The sequence below is a fragment of the Phasianus colchicus genome, chromosome 9 (assembly GCF_987193195.1).
Source record: "Phasianus colchicus chromosome 9, bPhaCol1.hap1.1, whole genome shotgun sequence".
Classification (NCBI taxonomy): domain Eukaryota; kingdom Metazoa; phylum Chordata; class Aves; order Galliformes; family Phasianidae; genus Phasianus; species Phasianus colchicus.
The window spans coordinates 26,054,756-26,080,503 of NC_143444.1; the positions used below are offsets into that span (position 1 = coordinate 26,054,756).

The 25,748-nt window shown below is 34.3% G+C and overlaps 1 protein-coding gene across 3 annotated transcripts in view; it reads right to left on the bottom strand.

The window, feature by feature from the left end:
- The window catches only part of LOC116234502 (BEN domain-containing protein 5), an 854,963-nt gene that overhangs the window by 791,417 nt on the left and 37,798 nt on the right, over positions 1-25,748 (bottom strand). For all 3 annotated transcript variants that reach the window (XM_090146639.1, XM_090146640.1, XM_090146638.1), the window contains exon 3: positions 18,365-18,489. In XM_090146639.1, coding sequence (XP_090002765.1) covers positions 18,365-18,489 — 125 coding nt within the window. The remainder of the gene's footprint in view (positions 1-18,364; positions 18,490-25,748) is intronic.

Here is a 25,748-nt window from a genome sequence, read left to right on the forward strand (position 1 = left end):
TCAGAATAAACACGCTTATCTTTCACTTGCACTAAACATTATAAATATACCTAAAACATTTTTCCACAGACCCTACTGAGTGGTCAAATTCATGTAACCATTGTCTGATGGGAAAACTTACCTCTTTCCCAGCAAGTTGTTATAAATATTTAATGCTGCTTAATCTCAGTGAAAATTAGCATAAAATTTAGCTTCAAATACAGTTTGACTCTCATCACTCAGCATAAATCTACAACTCTTATAATCCCAATAAGATATTTGTAGAGAGAGGAAAATGCATATGTTTGTAAATCTTGAGTAGGTGTAAAGCAAATCTAAACTAAGATAAAGGATGTAAGTTAGAGATAGTTTTTTAATATAAAATTTACATCAATTAGGAAAAAGCTTTCATATTTCTGCGTTTTATGTGACTACACTTTTCTTCAGTAAAACAATTTTACATTAATCTTATGCTTGATTGACATGTTCAAAACATGTTAAAATACAAAGAAAAAAGAAAATGTAGATTATTTACAGTTCAATGTTGTATCATCTATTGTCCATAAGTACTGCACAAGCAATTTCTGAGTGAGTGCATTGGTGGACACCATTTTTTAAAAATTTCTATTACTAGTAATACAAACTCTTAAGGTTGCATAGCTGAGTATACAATCATAGAAAAGAAACTGGTTTTAAGTGGCTGTCTTATTTAAGTAATGGACCAATTCTTATTTCACCAGTGAAGAACTAGTGTAGCTACAACACTGTGTAAGTTGCTTTGTGTGGACAATACACATGTATAAAATAAAGAACTAAAGGAACTGATTTTCACCTTCCATACATTTTGGAATTTTGCTCATGTAAATCTACCATGACGATGTTTTTAAAAAGTGCATTTATTCATAAGATTCACATAAATATTTAGTCTGTAATAGCCAAAAAAGAATAAGGAAAATAGCTGGTTTCCTAACTTTTTGCAAACAAGCAGAACCATTAACAGTAGCCCAAAATCCTCTTCATTTAAAAAAGACATTGCAGTAAAACTTCTGATATCTAAATTTTCAGAAAGATTAAATTTCAAAACACTTTTTGTGGCACTACTTTAAAAGACTATATACACATCCTCAAAGGCAACAGTATATTTCTTTAGGAATATGAGATACAGATACAACAGTCTTCTATCATAATGCATTTCTACCTTCCTACTTTTTAAGCCAGCTAAAGTTAAACAATTTCAAAGTCATACTCAGTCTGTACTTCAGTTTCTTTCAACAGAGCACACTGAAAGCAAAAGCACATTGGCTTGCCTTTCTACATCAACACTGCATTTCAATCTTGGTCATTGTCCACTCTAATGGTCTTGATATTCATTTTTAATGAAAATGTTCAGATTATGTAGCATGTTTACATCTATTGATATGAGTGTATACCAAAGTACAAGCTGTGACTTTGGATAATCAAAATATCCCTCTGAAGGTATCTATGAATAAAAGCTTTATTTAAGAGAACAACAAAATTTATCCAATAATCCATTGTAGAATGGAATAAAGTGAAAAAGAAACAAATGATGCTTTTTGCCTTACGATACTTCACTAGAAATGAAGATTACAAAGGACAAGAAATTTCCCAGAAGGACAAAAGGCTTTTTAGATCTTCTAAATCTTTTGTTGTGCTTGTGATTACAGGTTGAAATGATTGATTTTCCTCTATGACAATATCTTAAATGTTTGTCACACAGTCAAAATTTAAAGCTTGATAGGTCCACAGTACAATTTCGAAATCATTCAAAGATGCTCAAAATTTAATTAAGAAAAACATTAGACCAATTAAGGCTAAATGGTAGTATAAAATATTAAGGTAAAGCATGTATTAGTCTGACATTTGCATTTTTATGAAGTATGAATCACAAAGAAATAAAAACTGCTGCTAAATTTCAGTTAAGTCCCTTTTAAAAAATCTTGTTTCCATGGCAATGCTGCGAGTAAGTTTTCAGAGGATGTAAGATATGGATTTTTTATTTAAAAAAACCAAAACAGTTTAAATGAGAAATCGCAACATTATGGCCTCTTTTCAATGTTCTAATATGCTTGAGAAGCATAGAAAATAAGTCACTAAGACATCAATGCCAGGATGAATGCAGGAGGACAGACCCCTACTTATTCTACTGGTTTTCAGTATGCTTCTAACTAATCACAATCACCAGCATAATTCTGCTGCAAATACACTAATTGTTAAACAGACAACAGTATCTTTTCAATCTGAAGGCCTAGTACTGCCAATTCAATTAGGAAAGTTTAATAGCAACAACACTAATTATCAAGATGAGATGGAATTCCACTACAAAGGCTACCTATGACAATATAACTCAGTGATTCTCCTTTTACATTCCAAATCTAAGAAAAGTTGTTCAAGTCTCTAATGAGTAATCAGGGATTGAGGTTTCTAGTCTACAAAAATCCTGTTGTGGCAAAAAAAAGGCAGAAACCTAACACCCAAATCAATACTGTATTACTCTCTCCACAGGCAAGAGCTGCTGGGTCAGGAAAATCATGAAAAATTCATAGCGGAGGTGGTCAAGTCATCCATAAGATAGAGAAAATAATGCTGTATCTAAAGATCCCTTGAGCAATCGAAGACATTTTATAGATTTCACTGAGGATAAGTGCTGGTTTGTTTCATCTATGTACCTTAATACTGTTCCTCTCTGATTTCTAACAGTAAATGAGGATGTTTTGGTCTATATTTACTGTCTTTCTTATTTACTTTATTAATTTCTTAGTCTTCGTGCTCCACTGCAGCAATAGCCACCCACAGAATAATTCTGAGTCATTCCTTCCAGTAGAAAAAGAGGGTAACACATCACAGAGAAGTCTTCATATAAATACCTCAACAGGTAAGCATAAATTTAACTACCAGAAAAAGTTTAGAAGTGTCTTGCTCATTTCTGTGCCGTCACTTCTCCAAAGGGACACTGGCAATAGGCCATCATTCATAAAAGCTAAACTGAACACTATAAAACAGAAATATTTATATTTTTTCATGCAAGGGTAATAGACAAAGAACAAGAAATGCATGTGGACAAGATATAGAAACAAAGACTTGCACACAATAGCTTGTTGTATACATCTTCATTCTCAGTACAGCATCAAATTTTTATCTAACAAAACAGCAAAACAAAAAAAAAAATAGTGAAAATGGTCCTGAACAATACGTATGTAGGTTGCACCAAAAGTAATGACTCCTATTCATTTCAATAGAAGCTATAACAAATTCTAAGAGCTCAATAACATTATTTGATGGAGTAAATTCTAAGATACCAAAACACTATTTTTCAATATGGTCAGTAATTTGGACATTAGTAGGAAAGTCAGGTAAAAGATGTAACCTAATTAAAACTGTACAGAATATGTGATAGTCAGAAATGCCTGCTTCTGCTAGAATCTCTTGACTACCATAGTACACAAGCATATTCATTAGACATGATAAACCCAGGTGCTGAATGATTGAAAAAAATCTACTTCCCACTTTCTAAAGTCTCTCAGCACCAATTTCATTTTCCAATTGCCATATAATTCTTGAAAATGAAGATATTTTCTAGATTTTTTTTACATTCTTGATGCAGAAATGAAAGTAGCTATGCAAAGTTATAGTCTATTTAATCATAGATTGGTGTCTTTTTTACTGTTAATGACATATTCTTATTTTTGTGAAAAAACAGAACCTACTATTCCTTTGTCTATGAAGTGGATGTTATGTCTGTAAGTGAATAAGCCCTAGTTTTACTTCTCTGTCTTTAAGTTACACCATGCTGGCTGTTACAATAAACAAAACTAAGTTACTAGAGATGGCACACACAGTGCATTTTACTTTACCAGCTTCACGTAATGCCACATGCTCATGGCTCTGATTTTTGTCATCCTCATTTGCACTGGCCAACCTCATCTATTGACATGGTCACCTACACTGTTCTAGGAAGTATTGGGAGTCCCCCTGCATGGATGCAGTTGTCCCCTCAGTCCACGTCAAGATTACACATAGACAAAAAAAATTTTGAGGTGGTTAAAGCCTATGACTTTCCCTGGAAAGTGAATAGTAAGTATTGTCTTTCTCGTAGAAGTTTGTAGGACTAAGTCACAGGCACCAGTTGTAAAGAGAGCCATCTCTAAGTGCCTTTATGTTTCTGCTATTTCTCTAATTTGTGCCTCACATTACTGCATGTATTGTGTAGACAGTTTCTAAGAGAAAAAGTGATTACTGATGAATGCTCTTCTCTTGAAGTACTAAAGTTATAGGTGGGTGATTTTCTTCTCAAAATGAATGTAGGAATATGATCCCAGAAAGGTGGGCTCTAAACAGGTTGAGAAAATGTCTCTCCTAACTTTCTTTGCTGGAGACTAAAAAGCAAAACAACATTAAAGGTATTTACTTCAAATGTCTCCTGATGTTTAAATATTTGCTGTGTACACCACAATTATGCTACTGTCATATGTTGTTCCATTATCACTGCAGGAAGCTTTGAATTTTCTGCAGTCATATTTGAAAGTACATTAGTGAACGTATAGAAGATTGTGCAAGCAAATAAAATGGCCAATTTTCCAACATGCTGACTGTATTTTATTAATCTCACTGAAGTCATTGGAAACTTCTGTTATTTTGTCATTCTCAAAGAATGTGTGAAAATCGTGATTCCATAACAGAGACTTTGTGAAATCACTTGTGGTAGAAATTCCCCTTGTAAACTGCATAAGAAAGCAGAGATTACTATAAAGTAGAATGGTAAAATCAGCTGAAAGGAATAACTAAATTATTATTGGAAGCATGTAGCTAAATCAGTGTACTTGGGATACATGCCAATATTATAAAAGACAATGCACATTAGTATGTATCACCAGTATACTGCTGGGTGTAAAGAAGTGGTCAACCAGACTTACCAAGGATTGTACTTGAACAGCAGACTAGAATATATAAGGGATTTTTTTCGACACTTTATTGAACATTCAATGTGTTAAGGTTCTCCCAAAAACATCTCCCAAATACATGACCTTATGATTAGGTAAATTCCAAAAATGACACTGGTTTCTAAGGGCTGACAAAAGGAATCACAAATGAGACTCTTTGAGGATAGTTGTGGATTAATATTTTCACCTTAGTAAAGATGGAAGAGAAGTTACCTTTTCAGTGAAAGACATACACAGGGCTGAAGTTTTCATTTTTCAGTGTTCTTCCCTATTATTAGCTGAATTCTGTGCAGATAACGATTGTAATATACCTAACAGCAAGCAATCCTCATTGCACCTTTTTTTTTTTTTTTTTTTTTTACTATCCTACATAGAAGTTCAATTTACATTGCCTAGGTCAAAAGTACTTTAAAATATTTGCAAAAGTAGCATAAAAGATTTCAATTTGTCTTATTTTAACTTATAGGCATTTATTATTTATTAGCATTACCACAGCTATTTGTGTGGTAGACAGATTATTCTTTTTATTCTTACACCTATTGCTACTCACAGAAGTACTTTGTTCTGAGATGTTCCTAGGCAAGAGGTGCATGCAGACACAAAAATATACTGGTTTCTTTAGAAGAGAATGAATGCTTGAGGGTAAAAAAAATCTAATAAACAAATCAGTGCAACTTACACAAAGATAAGGATAACAACTACAGAAATGTTTAAAAACTTTGCAGTTAATTATACACAATAAAAATAACTATACCTGAATGTATTTTTAAAGTTCCATTCATTTTCCATAAATAGTACATCTTTAATAAAATAATCTGTTTAATAGAACAGAATTTACAGCTCGATTAGTACTGCATTGGAAAGTGAAATAGCTGTATCATTTACTGTGCTCCTATCATGTCACATAATATCTCTAACAGCATGCATGCTCTCACAATATCCTAACCTTAGAATTCTTAAAAACTGTGTTTCATAGTAATGTAAAGGTCTGTACAAACAGAAAAGTATTTCAATGTAGAAAATTTGACACTATCACTGCACTTTTCTTCAGAAATGTTCATTCCTTTCTTTGACATATTTTTGGCTTGCACAACAGGGTGCCAAACATTTGTGACAGCTTACAATAGAAAAACAATATTGCTTTTAGTTAACAATGTTAGCTATGAATATATATTGACAGCATTTTCACTGCAGATTTGCTGCCAACATAATACAAAGCAAATAGCATTCAATATGTTGGAACACTCAGGGGAATTAAAGAGTTTCAAAAACAAATTTATGGCATTAGGTGCTGAATGCTAAATCTAATGAAAATGCAAATTCAGAAGTATCTCCTGCACATACTTCATGCAAAGGAATGCAGTTTGATAAAGTGATAAAATTCAGATTGTTTTAAGTCAGGAGAAAATTATGTTAAAAGCCTCTGCTTGGCTGACTTTTTATAAAGCCAGTTCTACCACAAAGACTAATATTTTTCCTAAAGTCTTTCTGCTTTGTTTCCTTAAGTACAACTGAAAGAGATCATAATAAAAGCCAAATTCCAAGTGCTCCCAAATGTTTTGAGAACATACAAATACATAGATGCTTAATTTTCATATTTGTAATTTTACAACTATCCTTATACAACTACAAGCATCGCTGTTCCTTTGAAATAACAGAAGCAGTTTTGCTAACAAGTCTGAATGTTTGTTATTCTATACAGTAAGCAATGTGGAGCACAGGACACGTGATTTAACCTTATTACAATACAGTAATGTACAGGAGTGTTGCAGTGTCACCTCCTCCATCACTGACAGTCCTTTATGTGAAGTGATATTAATAGTTTTGAAACCATTCGCAAAAAAACAAAGGAAAGTTAGCAATAGCACTGTCAAGAAAACCAAAATTGCTACATTTTGTAGCTGTCATATGATTTGTTAGGATTTGTTGATGTAGATGATAATAAATATCAAGGTTCAACACTTAAAGCTAACAGTACTGTCCAGACAAAAACACGATGTAAGCTTTAAAATAACTTTAATTTCTAATCAATCAGTACCAATAAAAATACAACTGACCTACAACAGTCTGCATTTGCTTGTTATAGCTGTTTTCTTACTCATTTTCTGCTATGGGATACTGCTTGTACCTGGTTGCATCATATATTTATAGCTCTTACGCTCACATATGAATGATTCCATTTCTTATATAAAACACTATGGATTACTTGCAAACTAAATAACCCTACTACACAAATGGCCATAACTAGCAGAAATAAGAGTTGAAAGATAATATTAAGACTCCTTGTATCTGCCTGGGTTTTGTTTTAATTCAAATGGCTTTATCTAAAGCTTCCAATTTGGGAGAACAAGAGGGGGAAAATTCCTGCTTTGCCAGATGCATTTTGCAAAGTTCTATCCAAGTGATCTAAGAATAATTCCTGAGTCTCAAATCTTCTAGTAAGTATTTGAAAATACTAAAAGTGACTGACTTAAAATTGATACATTCTTATAGATAAATATAAAATTATATAAATCGTGGAAGAAAACTATTGGGTTCCTATTCTGACTAATTGAATTGTTCAAACACTTTGTAACATCTAAATAACAAAGAAGAAAAAAATATGGAAAAAGTATCTTATTTCTTCAACAATATGTGTATTTAACCACTGAAGTGTAAAATTACTATAATCCCTAATTATCAAACCCAATGAAACATTCAAAAATTTCTGAATACAAGGCTTATTAGAGAACTGAATAGAACATACTTTAGTACTGAACTTGACCTCCAACACCATGGGATCCAAATTATTGCACATTACAATAGTCTCAACTACAACTTTTACGTTATTTCTACAGCTACGGTAAGAGAGCCACAACTCTACACATAGAGCAAAAAGGAAAAATCAAGAACATTGAAGCTTTCCTTTCACTGAGCCATGAATTGGAAAACCTTCTTCCAAGCACATCAACCACAATTTGAACCTCTATGTGATAAGCATCAAGTGAGTAATTTTTTAAAAAGCTGAAAGACACTCCCAGTAGGGATGGTGGAGTAAACACAGTTAATTTGTTAATATTTACTCTGTTTCTTTTCACTGACTGTCAAGGAAATATTTTCCTTTTTTTTTTTTTTTTTTTCCAGTATGTGCTTGGAAAGGATTTCCTGGTAATCTACATTAAATCTCACTGAAGGGTAACAACAGAAATCAATATGCGTCTCTGAAGACTAATCTAACCAAACATTTACATTTAAAATATTCATTTGTATTTATGCATGAGATATTCTTGGCAAAAAGAAAATCTTTTCCTCTATGCATACAGTCTCTTTCTGCAGGCTTTTATAGTTAGCAGACTTTAAATCAATAAAATAAATATATATTACTCAAATTAGTTTTGTGATAAAAACAGCTAGAATTCATGTAAAATAATGGTTTACTTAGGTAGGAAGCTGTATTAGCCTCTGCTTCACATAAATTTGTTTTCTCCTTCTGCAGCCATGGGGAGGACACAACCCACAGGGAACAGCTATTATACTTGAATCCTAGCTATTCCAAACCCATGGAATTGCCATTCCACACGCCTGCTGGAAGGATATACTGTTTAATCTGGCTATTGAGGCAACTCTAATCTAACACAAGGAACTCAATATCAAGTTTTAAGGAGCAAACATGTCCTACCACAAATCCCACAATATTCTGTAGTCCTCAAGCATTGGGATTAGTTTTGCCCACGGAACTGCACAGAATACAAACACACAAGACGATGCAGTATAAGCAACATTCTACTTCCTGCATCACTTCTGACAGTCGTGCACTAAAGTGTGTAAATCCTGCAAGGAGAAACCATATCTCAGTGCACAAAAATAATAATCTTGTGTATGAAGCATCACATGAGTTTTCAGAGGGTTGTACAAGCACACTAAACAAGCCTCCACAAAACAAAAAAATATTCTATACAACTAGAAACATTGTGTAGAGAATCAGCATTTCATTATAGGAGAAACAGTCAGATTCAACATTCCAAGGAAAGCCTTTTAAGGTTTGAGCTCATGGTCTACAGTGTTAGAGTTCAGTGTTAGAAGCTAAACACATAAAAAACACAAGAATGTTGATAAGAATGCCCTTCTCACATTTAAAAATTTTAGTGAGAAAGTGGTTAATTTGTTGTCATTTACACTGGAATATTATTAGGGAAAACAGCAAACAGAAGCAATCTCATACAGTAGCAAGCTTAGAGAAAACATAAGTTTGGGGCAGATTATTTATATTGCTTATACCAATCTACTAAAAGCTTCAGAAAGATTATCCTTCCAATGATAATGTAAACTACAGTCAGCAACATTCACCAGCTTTCACAGAAACACTTGGAGTTGTTTTAAATCTACACTGAATACGTTCCACTGTATATGCATTCTTTAGTAAAAACAGTAATAAAAAACTCATTTCTTCTTGAAAAGCCTTCTGAGTTTTAGCTACAACATAACATAATGCATATTTAGACTAGCACGTTATTTAGTAAAAGATGTCCAAACAAGATGATTTGATGTTGGAATAGTCATCTCAGAACAACCAGGGCAATGTAAGGTAAAATAATTGTCAAGTCAATCTCTAGCTTACACTTTATTGCAGAAATAAATTGAACTCTGCTCTAGCTTTTTGACACGTAATTCTGATACTAATGGGTTCAAATCCATTTCTCTTTTCTCTCCTTCCTAACAGGAAGCTTTATGTAATACTGTGTCAGAAATCTACCAGTTACTGGCTAATGTTTCCCTTAAATAAAAAGTGTCTGCCTGTAACACTATTAACAGCTGCCATCAGTTTACAGTAATGAGCTGCAGTTCATCACAGTAGCACCAGTATGAAAATTAGAAGCTTCCATAGAGCTTCTCAATTTGCAAAAAAAAAAAAAAAAAAAAAAAAAATTAGAGCCATCATGAGCAGACATGTATAAGCAGACATTGGCTATTTAAGGCTTACAGGCCAGATCTTACACCAGTGCAAATATACACCACCATTATAATTATAATCAGTTGGTGATACCATATTTCGTACTAAATAGCCAGCGGTTCTGTTTTTGGGGAGGGTTGGAGGGGGGGGAGTCAATATGTAAATCCACTGCTATTCTTGATCTCCCAAAGCAAAAAAATTGTTGGTTTTTTTCCCCAAAAAAAGACTTCACAGTTTCTTCAAAGGAAGATTTAAGGATTTTTGGCTTTAGAAAAAACTGATTTAATTATATTTATTGTAATATCTTTGTCACCTATACTGTGCAGAGGTAACTTCCAGTTTCAATTAATGTAAAAATAAATAATAGCTATAAAATCAGGGGCTATTTGTTTTCTTTCCTCCCTGCATTTTTTTTTTTTTTTTGAAGTTGCATAACTTATAGCTTACTATCTCCAGAATTTGACAAATCAATTGTATGTTTATAAGAAATATATCAATAGAACAAAATACCTGATCCGTTATTTCTCATAATGGAAAAAAAAATGACACTGAATATTAACCAGCACATTTAAAAAAGAAAATAGTCTATATAAACCTTGTAATTAACCTGTAGGAATATTGCTTCAAGTTCACAAAATATACAATCAAGTTAGACAGACATGAAATATTTCACAGAATCCAACAGCCCCTGCTCAAAATAATCTGGAGCCAACTTCTGGTGACTTCTGATCATTTAGAAGGGTGGGAACTCTGTGGTATCACAACACAGCATGATGAATAGCCATCAGGCTGGCCAGCAGGTAACCAGAATTCTCCTGCAACGTGTGCAATGTGCACAGATCAGTTCTACCTATACTGCTGACAGAGGTGTTTAAAATGAGGATTACTTTATATTTTCCTACTTCGTAATAGTATATTTTTTAAGCATCAGCAACTGGACATTGTCCAGGTGAGGGTACCAGACTAGAAGTATCCTTAGCTTGACCTGCTATGTGAATATGATTCCATTTCTAACTTCCACAAAAACGATACAAGACAACAATGCTGTAAGTGGAAAGATGGATGAGAATCAGTGATACAGGACACAATACAGCAAGAACAAGTGGGCTGCTTTTCCATCTTTTTTCATTATTAGACAAATATCCCTCAGCTTTCCAGAGCAGTTCCAGACCCGCATTCCAGAGCTGTAGTCCTTGTCACTATATGCATTGAAGAAGTTTCCATTATTTAATGAGAAAGGCTACTTCAGCTAAAAGTAGAACTAGTTGCTTGTGGTTTTCTTGTGCAATCCAAGAGCAATATGATTTGAATTCACAAGTCCTGAGTCATGACTGGATTTCCACAAAACTTACTGAAAAAAATGTGGAAATACTTGGACTGAAAATGAGTTGCTGGTTGGTGAATGGTGAGTGAATCTCCACTAGCTAAATGGGTTTCCCAAATACACACTCTTTCCAACAAAACAGAGTGATATTACTGCATCATGTAGTACTTATTACTCTGATGGAGGCTATTGGTGCTCACTATAGTGAAGGGTTTACTTCTCACAACACCAGAATTCAAGTTTTTTCTGATTTTCCCCTCATTTATTGTATCAGAAACGCAAAGACACTCTGGGCACAATGACCCAATACTAGGCTCACATGCTAAAATCACAACTAGCATAAAACAATGATGAAGGAAATGGGCTGCAGGATCTAGCTCTCATTTCATCTCTAACACTTAAAATGCAGAATAGAGGATTCTTAGAGGCATATGCTTAATAGACTCATTCAATCACTGCCATAGCACTGGTTGCTTCAGTGCTCTTTCCAAACTATTTCTAAGCTAACTGTGTTCTACAAAATATCATTCCTTTCTTAGACTTTCTTGGCAGAAAAAAGAAAACAATTTTCTACAATTTTTCAGCACTAGCTTCACTTTCTAGAACCGTAGAATGGTTTGGTCTGGAAATAACATTTAAAGATCATTTAGCCTGATTCCCCTGCTACAGGTAGGGACATCTTTCATGAGAACAGATTGCCCAAAGCCCCATCCAGTCTTGTCTTCAAAATTTCCCAGGATGAGAAACACAACTTCTTATAATATAACTGTTTCAGGATTTTACCACTGTCATAATGAAAAAATAATAATAATAATTCTTACATATAACAAATCTGTATCTACTATTTTTTACTTTAAAAGCATTACTCCTCCTCCCATCACTACATGCCTTTATAAAAAGTTTCTCTCCATCTTTCTTACAAGCCCCCTTGAAACATTGCAATGACAACATTAACATAAACACTTTCCATTTATAAAAAGAGTTAAACAGATTTGCATGAAAGAAAATTAAGATTGGAAATAAAAAAGGAGGTATTTAATCATAAAGTTTTTAAAATGAAAGAAAATAAGCATGTCACATCACTGACATCAAGATCGACATAATGCTGATTTTGTTTATGGCATTTATAACATATTTTTGACATTTAGAGTGACAGATGCCATCATACTAGGAAATTAAACACACCTGGCCATTAGTCTCCTGTAAGCATAAACCAGAGTAATATCTCAAACACACAGTATGTTTGCAGTAATTAGAAAACACTGGCATCTAAAATTTTCTTAGTGACACTTGGAAAAGTTTATGAATTTAACACTGTCATGCCAGGAGAGAATTTCATCTGGACAGCAGTTGTTTTACTGAATATTGTCTGTGTTTACTAAACTTTGTAACTTTTCAAAAGATGACAAGTCATGACAATTTCGGATAATTTCATAGACATGCACACTGTACTGAACTTACAAAACTTCAACCTCAACCTATTACGAGCACAACAACATTATTGATCCAAAATAAAATTATGCATACTTGAAAGGATTCCAACTTGGAAGAACCATCGTTTACAAATTTAATTTTATACATGACCAACATAGGCACAAGTTTCAAAAATGGAAAAACTATTTTTCTTCAGAACTGCAGAATGTTCAATTGATTTTCTTGTTTTTTATTGTTGAGATGAACATAAAATTTATTTCAAATGTCATTGTTTTGTTTCTTATTTAATTAACATTTCATGTGGCTTCTTCAGTAAATAATTACTTCAATTACTACTATACATATCATCTAACCCTAAGCACTTTGCACTTTCAACTTACAACAACATTAAAACGCTTTCTAATGAAAAGATCAATGAAACTACTTTTTAGAAGTTCTGAGGCTCCTTCAAAATAATCCATTATGTTTTCTAATACACATTTCAGATAATTCAAGCCCTTCTCATAACAAATGTAATGGATCCATATATCACATGCTACAGTCCTATAAGATCTTACAAAATTTGTATCACGAATCTGGCTATGTCATTCCTTCACTCCCGCTCCCCCGAGCTGAACGGCATATGTTTTATAAAAATATAGTTTGCTTACCCTGTATTAAATGCAGTTACCTAAAAGATGTCAAAATGCACTCAAAATAGCCTGTCTCATGTTTTAAAGGTATGCAGATATATATGTAAAAAAACATTTGCAATAATGATCTCCAGGTTGTTTTAGGACAGTAATAGAGACTTGAGAAAACTAAAAAGCCCAGTGCCAGTGATGAATATATACTGAAAATACAATGAAAAATAAACTAAAGATTGTACACATTGCAATTTGGTTATTGTTGTTTTGTGGTTTTTTTTTAATTCTTTTTTAAAATTATTCTGTGGGGGAGGGAGAATAAACTATTATTAAGATCTCTGTGAACTTATAATGTCCAAATATATTAACTGTCTTAACTTGGCATCCTGTTTAACTTCTAAAGAAAATTAAGTTATCTTATGCCCTGCTCCACAGAAACACATAAGAAAAACAAGAAAACTTGAATCAGTATTCTATTCTCAATCCAGCTGCAATTGAATTAGAAAAGATAGAATGCCTTCTAAGTAAATAACATTTGATTCTTTGATTTTAACCTTGGTTTACTTCCTAACTATAGATAATGATCAAATCCTTTGCCAAATATCCAATTTTTTCCTCTCTCCTTCTCAATATGTTTTGTCAGTATCTTTATGATGGAGATCTCCTAATGTATTTATCAACACTTACTGAACAAAATTTGGCACTATTAGGAAAACCCTTATGTTGGAAATTCTTTTTTAATCTCAGTGAAAATATCACTTCTGAGCATGATTCATCAGCAGAGTTGTTCAGAGTACATACACGTACAAAATAGATTGTATAGCCTAAATGTGCATTGGTATAATACGGCTGCTGTTCTTTAGAATAATTAATAACCTCAAAGATATTTTTCATCTTTTCATCACTTTGCTGCATTCAACTCTTATCTCTTCTCAAATTCAGCAGAAGTAAATTTGCCAGTACAGAGATCATCCTTCCCTACCATGGCTACTGTATCTGGAACACTGATGGTCTACACCTTAACTAATATTCCTAAGTATGGCCCCAAAATGAAATAATTACTACTTTCACTGTAAAATCTTCTGAGGTATACTTGCAAGTTCTTTTTTATAATTTATCACATGTACACACATTTCTTTTTTTTTTCCTTAGTTCTCAAATTAATCACTGTTGCTTCTAACACCTTTAATGACATTCTAGCTCAGAAGCAATCGTGCATCTGAAGCACTGTCTATTTAAAATACTTGAAATGCAAACTAGATGTGACATTTGTTCATCCAGTTTTCAGTTTCACAAAGAAGGTTAGCAAAATCACAGACAGTGTTGTAGAGGCCATAGTTAAAATTAATGGGAAAAAAACCTTACCCAATAAGGAGCATTGTCCAGAAATAGACAGTAGCCTGTGATAGATGTATAATTAGAGAAATTGGTGGCTTTGCCCATCAGAATGGGTGTTCTACAGAAAATCCTATTTTCTTCATTCTCCTTTTCAAGGTTATTGTAAGTGTAATCATAGCATGATTACAGTCCTTACACAGAATACATCAGTTGTGAGTTTTTCTGTTGTTTGTTCCCATACCGGTGTTAATTGAATTTATTGAACAAATTACTAAAGGAATCCACAGTTCAGATCTTATCAGACCAACTGACTTGCAAGTCAGAAACCATATGGGGAGACCAGAAGGCCAAATTTTACACTTCACAGGCATATTATATAATGTTTCTTTCTACCCATAAATGTAAACCATTATCTACTTTATTTTTCCTTGCTAAAAACAAAACGTAAGATTTGCCTAACAAAATGACGTTGATGTTGAAAGTCCAAGTTATAAAGGAGGTTGATTACCAGTTTCCCCATGAAAGAAAATTTATACTGGTTCTAATGTAATATAGCAAAAAACATCAAATTATTTTATCATAAATTTCTTTTATCATAAATTTCTAAAAGTAATTCTGAAAAAATTCTGGCTGTCACTGCTGTGCTACATAACAGTTCTTCTACCTACCCCTGTTAGTGAAGTACAACAGGGAACTAACACATGTGTAACATAAGAAAGGAAGCAATCACTCTGAAAAAGACTTATGTACGATAGTGAACAACAAATTAGGTATGGGTTTCCATAGTGACAAAGTAACAAAAGGCTGCTGCAGTTTTCAGCTGTCTATACTATGAGAGCAACAGAGCAAAGGGACCAGAATCTCTTGTCTGTAAGCTGGCATGCTAGTGAACTCAGAATTGGCTGTTAAATGCCAGTTCCATATTATTAAGAAAATTTTGTAGGAATAGGAAGAGGAATAATAATAAAAGAAGTTCTGCAAGAAGTAAAACCGTTAAGTGCTATGGATTTGGATTTCATGGTTGGATTCTCTGCTATCTTAAATATGCAAATTTCAATGAGTACTTTTTCCTGTGCATCTCCTCTGTGGATTCTCTGATGTTGAATAAGAAATGATCTCATACTACAGCCTTTCTGCCAGTGGGAATACTAATGGGGTCTTTTGCCCATCTGGCTGTTTACTTTCCCGAAACTTACAGGAATTCCTGTCCAGTGGGGTTGAAATTGGCTAAGAGTTAAAAAGCTATTGAGAGAGAAGGGAATGGAGAAAGATCATTAACCACACAAAAATCTGGGCTAGCAAGTGTAACATAGTCTGTGTGATCATATAAGACTTGTTTCCCTAGGAAACTGGCTAATTATCAATGGGTTGGAAAGATTCACTTATGAAAGTCCAAAAGTCCCAAAGCAGAAAAATACTGCAAGCTGAAGTGATCTGTCAGATACATGACAGAAAGAACCAAACATGACAGCTAGGATAAGAGATAAATGCTGAAGAATGTGATATCATATGTACATGTTAGTCAAAGATGGAGAGGATTTTTTGTATCAGGAGAAGTTATTAAGCAGAATTACAAGTACGAATAAAGTGATTAAATAGAGAAAAGTTTTAGACAAAATATCAAGCAACGGTATTAGTGAGAGGAGTCTATGGAAAGGTTTCCAAATACAAGTGGTGAAAGCTCCATGGTTTAAGACAAAATTGCACTATAAAAAAAAAACCAGAACAACACATGGACAGTGAGATTGACAAGAATATCTCCAAGATTTCTCCTCATATTTCTCTCTAGATTCATAATACACCACAGTGCACTAAATATACTGTAAAAATTACTACTTTCTAGTAGTTGAACTGAAAAATAAATGAAAAATACAGTGTTTGTATCATTCTTGCCTTTCCACCTTGCCTTTTTCATTCACTTTTTTTTTTATCATTTTGCCACTTTTAGATGTCAGTGTCGGATGCAACAGAAAAAAGATGAAATGGATGATTGCTAAGCCAGATAGTGAAAGGAAGTTGCTTGTTTTCTCATGATAAATTTGAAATAAATTTCGTTATGAATAAAAGCTTTAGTGTGACATATTAAGCGAGGCTGAAGAGACTCTTACCATATGAAAATTCTCAATTTTTTTATTTTAAATCTAAGTAAACTACTTAAGATTTTTAAACAGTGAAAAGGAACAGTAAGAAGGTAATTTAATATACCTAATATGAAATATTAGTAAATTTAGTAACCTCATCTAAACGGCTGAAAACAGACCTGAGATGTGTTAACACAAAGATCTGTCTACCTATCACATTATCTATATGTTACAGCAACAATAAGTATAATTTATATAGACAATTAGTTACATAGAGTTATTAAGATATGTGCTTCTGCCAGTAAAGAGATAGAAGCTACTTGCACATTAGTGCAACAGTTCTAAGCAATACAGCATGGGATGGTTTTTGTTATTTTACAGCAATAAAAATAATCAAAATGCACAAACCAGGTTACACAGAACATTTGAAATAGCAATTTCTAGAATTCATTTAATATAGCTGAGATGCAATGACTAATACTGCCATGTCTGCTAGCACAAAGACCTAAATAAGGTTCCAGACTAGATTACGTTCATGCAGGTCTCATTTTAACGGAAATTGGAGAGATGAAAAAAAGATTATAGGAAGACACATTATAAAAACAGACCTCACAAGTCAAACTTAATAGTGAAACTGTTCTCTTTCATGTAGACAACCATGAAAACAAATATCCTGTAAGCACTAGATATATATTGTATCTTTCTACCAGATCTCTTTGCCTCCTTGAGACAGATTCTCATTCATCTCATGACTATATAATTTGATCATAGTTGACTAAGGCACAACAGGGGAAAGGGCCTGTCTGATAAACTATCAGGCTCCAGGAAGATAAACAAACAATTTCATGATTCTAGTTGTAACAGGAATAGTACAGTGGTGGATATAAAGATATTAGTCTCAGAGGAATACAAGTATCAAGATTCTCCAGTTTTTCTCTAAGTGTGGGGTTTTTCCACCCATTAGGTGAAAAATCAGAGTCTGATTGTGATAAACAATAAACTACCAGAATAAGATGTGAAGAACATATGGAAAGTGGAAATAAATCTTTGTCGACTTGCCAATGTGAAAATATTTTTTTTTACTTTCACTTGTTTTTTTACTAACAAAAATACTTACTTGCTCCAGTTGTTTATCGTGTTTTCATTGTCCTGGTTTCATTTTTTAATGAAAATATTCGTTATTTAAAAGTAGATGAAGCAGTTTCCTATCAAAGTTCTTTCACATTTGAAGATAAATGTTTTCTGCATGGCCCACATAAAAAGACTACCTCTCTTCTGTTACGAGACACAACAGTAGTATCTGTTTGAATGCAAACTCTTTGTTCTAGATGTTTTAAACGAAGGCTTGAGTGCTAAGACTTGAACACATCATGGACTTGGTTTTCATATATAGATTAGAAAAACGTGTATTTAGAATACATCAGCCATTATCAATACAAATAATATTAGGTGGTAATTCTTATGCTATCTTTGTAATGATTACCTGTTTTAGACAGCAGAAAAAGCATGGTGATATCCAGCCAGAATGTTAATTGCTTTTACTTACCAACATTCAAAGGACAAAAACATATTTTACAACAAATTGATAGTTACAAGCCCTGGACAGCATCTTTTTTCTTTTAGAAGGAAAATATAAGATATTCTGGTGTAATCAATGTTTAAAGCTGTACATATTTAAATTAATATATACTTACCTGTGATTCTTTTACATTTTCAACAGTGAAGTTGAACCAAACTCGAAAGCGTGGGTTACAGGTATCTGGTCTGATGAAAAGGTCATACTCAAATTCCGTGATGTAGTCCACTCTTCCAAGATTACCTACAAAAAGCATTTGCAAAATAATCCATTTTGGTAAATGGATAAGTCCCAGAACAAGAACTACAAACAGAAAAGTTTTAATATTAACTTTGTGGTTTAAAACGTATATTGCATGTATAACGAGCTTTACAATAGAACAAAATTATTTTTAAATGACTGAATTATGGTCACACAGTAAAATACATAGGTCACTCAAAGTAGTTTATTTCCACAGAAACTTCAACAGCTACAAAGAGCCCAATAACTGTTTGATAGAGCAAATTCTCAACTACAAAACAGTATTTTTCTATCTAGTCTCCAACAACAATGAACAAGAGCCTGCATGCTGTGTTTGCGAAAATCTGTGTGACCATCCACAACGTGGCTTATATTTCATGTTGCTGTAGCCACTGCTGGAACGCACCACCCACCACCTCACTGCACTCACACCTATGTTTTTCCACAAATATTCAGCAAGTGTCAACAAGTTTCAGTGAGTCCATTTTTTGATGGCACTCCTTGCCTGGTGTGCACTTCCACGTCAGATACCATTTTGTTATGCTGCCACTCTGCCGCCATCTGCCACACGGCAATAAAACATAATGAAATACCATACCACCAACATTTACCTCTGATGTCATGGCCAACCCAATAAATTAGGAGGCATTACTTTCAGAGCAGCCTCACACATGTCAGTAAAGAATATATACCAGAATACACCAAAAAGACAACCGCAAGGGCTTTTATTAATCGACTTCTTTGAATCTTTCAGTTAACAAAAATGATAGTAGGAAGTTTATATTAACTTTATTTTCCCACTTTGTGGAAAAAAATAATCTCTAAATCTCTTTCAGGTCCCTTTTGCATGGATTTCTTTCCTTCCATTTGCTGCTCATGTTAGAGCAACTCTGAAAGCCTCAGATTTTCACCCAGCACCTCTGGCTGGTGCTCACTGTCCCACCCTTCCCTCAGATGGCAAGGACCTCACATTTTCCATGATTCAAAAGCCATCTTAATACTTCTTTACAATACGGGGACAGTAACACCTCCTTCTACAAAACAAATGAGGCTACAAGCCTTCATTTTTTTCTTGGAGACTTTCATGGAATAAAAATTTTAAATGTAGTCAAAGCCAAACTGTCCCCCACAGCATTATTCAGCAAGCAACCACACAGTCTGCAGAAGTGAAGTTCAGCACTGGGAAAACTTGCTAAGTGGTTTTAAGTTGCTAAATTGGCATTTTTCCTTTGAGATGTGCTAGGATATATAATACAGGATTTAGACTGTCCACTTCACAGTGGACTACAAAAACACTAATTCAAAAACAAAGCTTCACATTTTCCTCATCCAAAACAAATACCATTATATCACACCTTATAATTTGAACTTTGCTCTGTTACAATTTATGCCTGTAAAACTAACTAGAACTATAAGATGAACCAATCTGTTGTTGCAGTTTCAGATATATTTGTGGATTTAAGTATATATTCCCAAGTTGGATATATGCTGTTCAAATAGTTACTTATAACATCATTGAAACTAAACAACTTCCTTCTCAGCAAGTCTCATCTCAGTCAGTATAGCTGATCATCAGCAGCATGCTACTAAACATGAGCAGAAGTAGGAAAATTTGGATCATCAGCTGTTTTGGGGTGAAGAAGCAGTAAATAACATTCAAATCTGTTCAGCAATACATCTGTAGAATTCCTTCATTAAATTGTTACTGACTTCACCAGTTGAACAGCAAGCACTTTTAACTTTCCCTATTTTTAATGTTATCCTCTACTTTACTGCCCACAGCCTCCTTTTCAGAGGAAGATTCTTCTCACTGATTCCCACTTCAGAAAACCTCTTCATGCTAACAATCTGTTTCTAACCACTTGCCTGAAGGACACATTTGGAATTAGAAATATTTGGGGGGAAGAAAAGCTACACTGTGCAGCAAGAATATCTTTTGCAAACACTGATAACACCACCTGCTGTGCAGGGACTGCGGTGAGGAGATACTGGGCCTGCTCCAACGGCCCCTCCTCAGCACATGGCCAGGCCTCTCAGCAATGCAAGGGGTGAAGGAGTGCTCAAGGAAGGGCAAAACATGGCACACAGACTGAGGGAACAGATAAGGAGCAACCCTGCAAGCACCACAGCCAGAGGAGGAGGCATTGATGGGTGCTCCAGGTGCCAAGGGCCAGACAACCTGCAGCCTGCACAGGGAGCACACAGGAGCAGGGGGCTGATCCCTGAAGGCCCTGCTGCCTGCGCAGGATGCACACATCAGGGAAACATACAGGGATAAAAACAGAGCACAGAGGTGCTGTTAGAAACTGAGAACCTGCCCTTCTCCATGGCCCCGTGCCACTCATTGTGGGGCAGGAATGAAGGATCCTTGGTAAGAGGGAGGGGTGGGGAAAAGTGGTACTTAATTTGTCTTTCTTGTTCGCTATCCAACCCTATTTTAATTGGCAATAAATTTAAAAGTTTTCTTCTCATCGACTCCATTTTGCCTTTGATGGTAATTGCTAGCTGACCTCCCTGTCTTTGTCTCAAGCCATGAGATTTTTCATCTTGTTTTCTTCCCCTCCTGTTGAGGAAGGGCAGTGAGAGTACAGCTGGGTGGTCCGAGCTGTGTAGCAGCATAGGTTGGATTCCAGTTACCTCACATAGGGTCACAGGGAAACAAGAATAGGAACAGGCCACTCTTCAGGTCACGGGTCACAAGCCCTCTCTGGACATAGCTTAATGCATAGGCACCCAGAGTCATGGCAACTCAAGTGGTCTGTGCAGTACTGATAGATCTTCCAACATGAAGGCAGAAAGCTGGATGAATACAGGCTGTGGAATAGGTCCTGCTTGTAAACCACAATGTGTAAAAGCCTCCAATGTTTCCAGTAACCCCCCATGCAGAACAAATACAGCACAAAACAGCAGGCACAAAATCTGATGGAAAGATTTCCAAACAAAATTTAATGTTTTTACTTAAGTGCAAAGATCATTAAGAACTTCAACTGCAAGCCATGGAAAACTAAAAGATTGAGTGAATAAATGAAAACAGAGCAAAAGGAAATCTTGATTTCTGACCTATCACATACCTCAGCTTCTGTTTTAAATATCAAACTGATCTAAACTGTTCCAGGGACAGTTTGCTCACTCAGAGCTACTTTTTTTGCATAGCCCAGAGGATTCCTGAACTAGAACTGGTCAGTGAATTCACTGATGGTGAAAAGCTGGTCCCAGTCTGCCCTGGGAGAACTACATACTCAACTCAAATCCAGCAGCAGCTGCAGCACTGTGTGAAGGATTTCCCAAAGACTCCCAACACCACTTTATTCTATTTATCCCAAATACTTGCTTTGAATACTTACCTGCTTAATGCAGTATTTTCCTTTTGTGAGTTGTATCCCACTTTATTGCCATTGCCTTCAGAACTGCTCCTTACTAGTTTCCTGCACAATACAACTCAGCTGCTGCAGTCACCTGCAGCCATGTGCAGTTTAGTATCATTTGTACTTTCCATTAGCACAGTATTTCTTCTGTCTTCCAGATGCTAAATAGGCTGGACCTAACACTAATGCCTCTGGTAACCAATTCAACAAGTTCCTCATGCTCAATAGGCTATTGTTCATGGTACCACAGCCTTTGCTCACAATCTGTCAGCCTAATTTCAACCCACATAGCAATGTCACTAAACAAGACAGCAGTTTTGGTACAAAGAAGCCTAGAACTGCAAGAACAAAACACTTCCTGACTTTCATATATGCTTCATAAAAAATGAACAACTTTTTTTTTTTTATATCAAAGAAAGAAGCCTCCCAACATTAATCATAATTGAAGTTAACAATTTCACAGTGATCCTGAGAAATAAATATATTCTAATGTGTGAGAATTATGTGTAGGATTGAAATATAACATAGCATTAGAAACTAGGAGATTTTAAGGGATCACCACTGTATAGTTTGTGATTTGCATATTTTGTGAATAACTGTGTAAAAGGTAAGATTTTAATTTTATATTTATCTTAAATACCATTATTAATGAAATAATGTGGTCTGCAGAGGAAAACAACAAATTAAGCAGTAAGATTGGAATTTTGACATTTTAAGATATTTCTTATTTCTCTTCTTACAGCTTGGGTGCATTTGTGGTTGTGAAATCACTGACTATCTTAAAAGTAAAATAAACAATTTGCTGAAGTAGTCAGCACTTTACAAACCATTAAGGAGTTGGTCACTCTGAGAATAGTTGTGGCTTTTTTCCTCTATTATTTTACTTTACAGAAATACTGGCACAGATTTTGTTTTAAACTCGAAGGAAGATGTGAACAAATTAGGTTCCCAAATGTCTATAAACTGACTTTCACTTAGCCCTGAGGTCTCCCTGAGGTTTGTTTTTAAGACATGCTCAATTTTCAGTCACAGTTCTGTTCAATACTCTTTACATGCTGAGAAAAGAAGAGACATCCTTTTCTTTAATCATTCAAGCTGAAATTTTTAATTATATTTGCTTTACAGAGTAATGTTTAGTGCAATGCTCTCAAAATGCAAGTAGTAAAAGGGGTCAATGACACGTTTCAAGTTTCTATAAAAGTCAGGGAAAAAACATGTTACTATTTATTAATCATGCAACACACACTTAGTCCTCATAAAATATTAACATATATTGCTTCCTACATCAATAGTAAGTATACTTTACACAAAGAAGGAAAACCTGTTTAAGAAAACACTAGCTAAACTTACTATGCATTTTAACAATTATCATAAAAATGCTAGAAAAATATAGATATGTTAAGCAATCCTAAAATCTTCTTAAACCACACATTGTGCTTTCCTACAGAGAATTTTAAGATGAAAAATAGACCTTGAGGGTCTTAGACAAGCCTGAGGCAATATAAAGAAAAAGGTCAAACACTCTGCTAAAAAGGACCGTTATCTTCAGAACAACAACTTATCAGCCAGCTTGCAGCCCTGCTTATTTACAGTTATTGGTCCCAGAGGAAGTGCACTTCAGCGCAGGGCACGATTACTTTGTAATGAGTTTGCCAGAAATGGTAAAGGAAACTAATTTGTAACAATGTGCTGTTCCCTGCACATGAACTTTCTCAGACACTTTTTTGTCCAGCAATGAATAACTAACTTCAGCCTCCCTAATAAGCAGTGAAAACAGAAGTGCACTAAAAACGACTAAGTTGCAAAGCATGAATGTGCTGAAATATCAGTGATTATCCCTCTCAGCTGTCCATTACAGTACTCATGATGACCACCAATTCCCCTGTGGTGGATACATAGAATGCAGGTTTCAGGGGGTGGATTTGCACATGAAAATTAACACCATTTGGAAGAAAATAGCCTGCACCTGTCACAGATTAGCAACAAAAGGTCAAATGCCTCCTTTTACACCTAGAGCACTTGCATATTGTGTGCCTTGCTTACAGGAGCCTAATTCTAGTTTCTTAATTCCGAATAGCGAGCACTATGGTGAACCGCGGAGGGGTGGGGGAAAATTAACCTCGGCTAAAAGCTATCAATAAATCTATTGATCAAGTTACATATGAATGGAAGGAGCCGAGGCAATCTCTGCCTCTAAAAGAGGTAGTTTTTCAAAAAGAGAATTACATAAAGTGCTCTTCTGTTTTCGTCAATATGCTGCCAGGTTTTGAAATACTATTTTTCATCCACACAATAAAAATCTTGACAAGTAAGAAATAGAAAAATCACTAATACACTTGCAGCTGCATTTCAATCTATACAAATTCTTTAAACAAAAACAACCAAGGAACATATTGGAATATACATCATTTTCACCAGCTGAACCTGAGATCAAGTCTAAACATTACCATACAGTATTAATCTATATTTTCATGCAATTCCATATCTTACCTCATAAGGTGAAATCTAGAAAGTGGAATACTCACAACAGTATTCATACTTAAAGATCACAAAACACATTGAGATGATAATGCAAAGAAATTTTACTGATATGTCCTAAATGAAAGCAGAATCACTGGGACCAAGATCTGTAAAAACTCTTTTGTGCTTTTTTCAGATGAAAGTAATCTTTCACACTTCTAAGAATACCAGTTGTCAATTCCCACTAGCTTTATGCTCTTTATCTGTGGAACGATTTTATAAGAAGTAGTTTAGCACTTAGGACCAAACAACTTGTAAACAGGATTTGATTTTTACAGGATTTGATTTTTAAATAGGAAAAACTATGAAGTAACTACTATACTGAAAACCTCTGATTATTTTTGCATCATCTGAGCTTCTGCCCAAAGCATATGTCAAATCAAGATTCATGAAACTGCAAAGAACACGATTTGAATCAAAACAAATACCATAAGACACATATGCATAAGTAAAAAGTGTAGAATTAAATATTTAAATTATTGAAATTGTATTTATAAACTGCAAAATAATATTTACACTGCTGCAGTTAAATCAATATTTTGAAAATAATCACAATGCTTTTCAAAATTAAGCATTTTGAGAACCTGACATTTCTGTAAAACAATACTGATGATCATAACATTCTATCAAAATCCACATAGCCTTAGAAAAATATTGTGTTATCAAAAACAGGCAAAGTGTTTCAAAAGTATATGGCTGGATGCTTCAGACTTCTATTGATAGTCTCTTCTCTATCTCACCCAATATCAATTAAACAAGTTAAAATTGCCATGCTTTCATTAAATTTTAAAACTTCTATTAATAATGACATCCAAAGGGCAGCAAATGAGTAGATATTTTGAGTCTAATTGTGGAAAAGGACTTCGTAGGAATGAACATCAATTGGTAAGAGGCCAGCTCACATCACTGGAAAGAGAGATGTACATATTAATACACAACTTTGAGAAGTCAAACCATTCTGAATGAAATTAGACAATGTGATAAAATCTAACTGTGACTGACAGCATGTCAAAATTCTAGCTTTTACACCTTTCTTGTCTATGAATAATAAAGCATAAAATACATCTTTTTGGTCTTAAGTATATATAAATTTACTGGTCTGCATTTGTTTATTTATTCCACTATGAAATGATTCAGCAATAGCATGGAGAGTGCTGAATCCAAAACTTTAAAATGCTCTTATCTTTTCTAATTCAACTTTTCTTGGTGAAACATTGATTTAGTCATGTTCCTCTGGATTCATCATTACGAAAGCATGATCTAATTCTCCATACTTTGTCAGGATCCTACTTCACATTATACTTTTTCCAATATTTTTCCTCACAAGTTATATAAGTAAGGTGCATTGGGCCCATTCCATAAAGAGTGTTCTGTCCT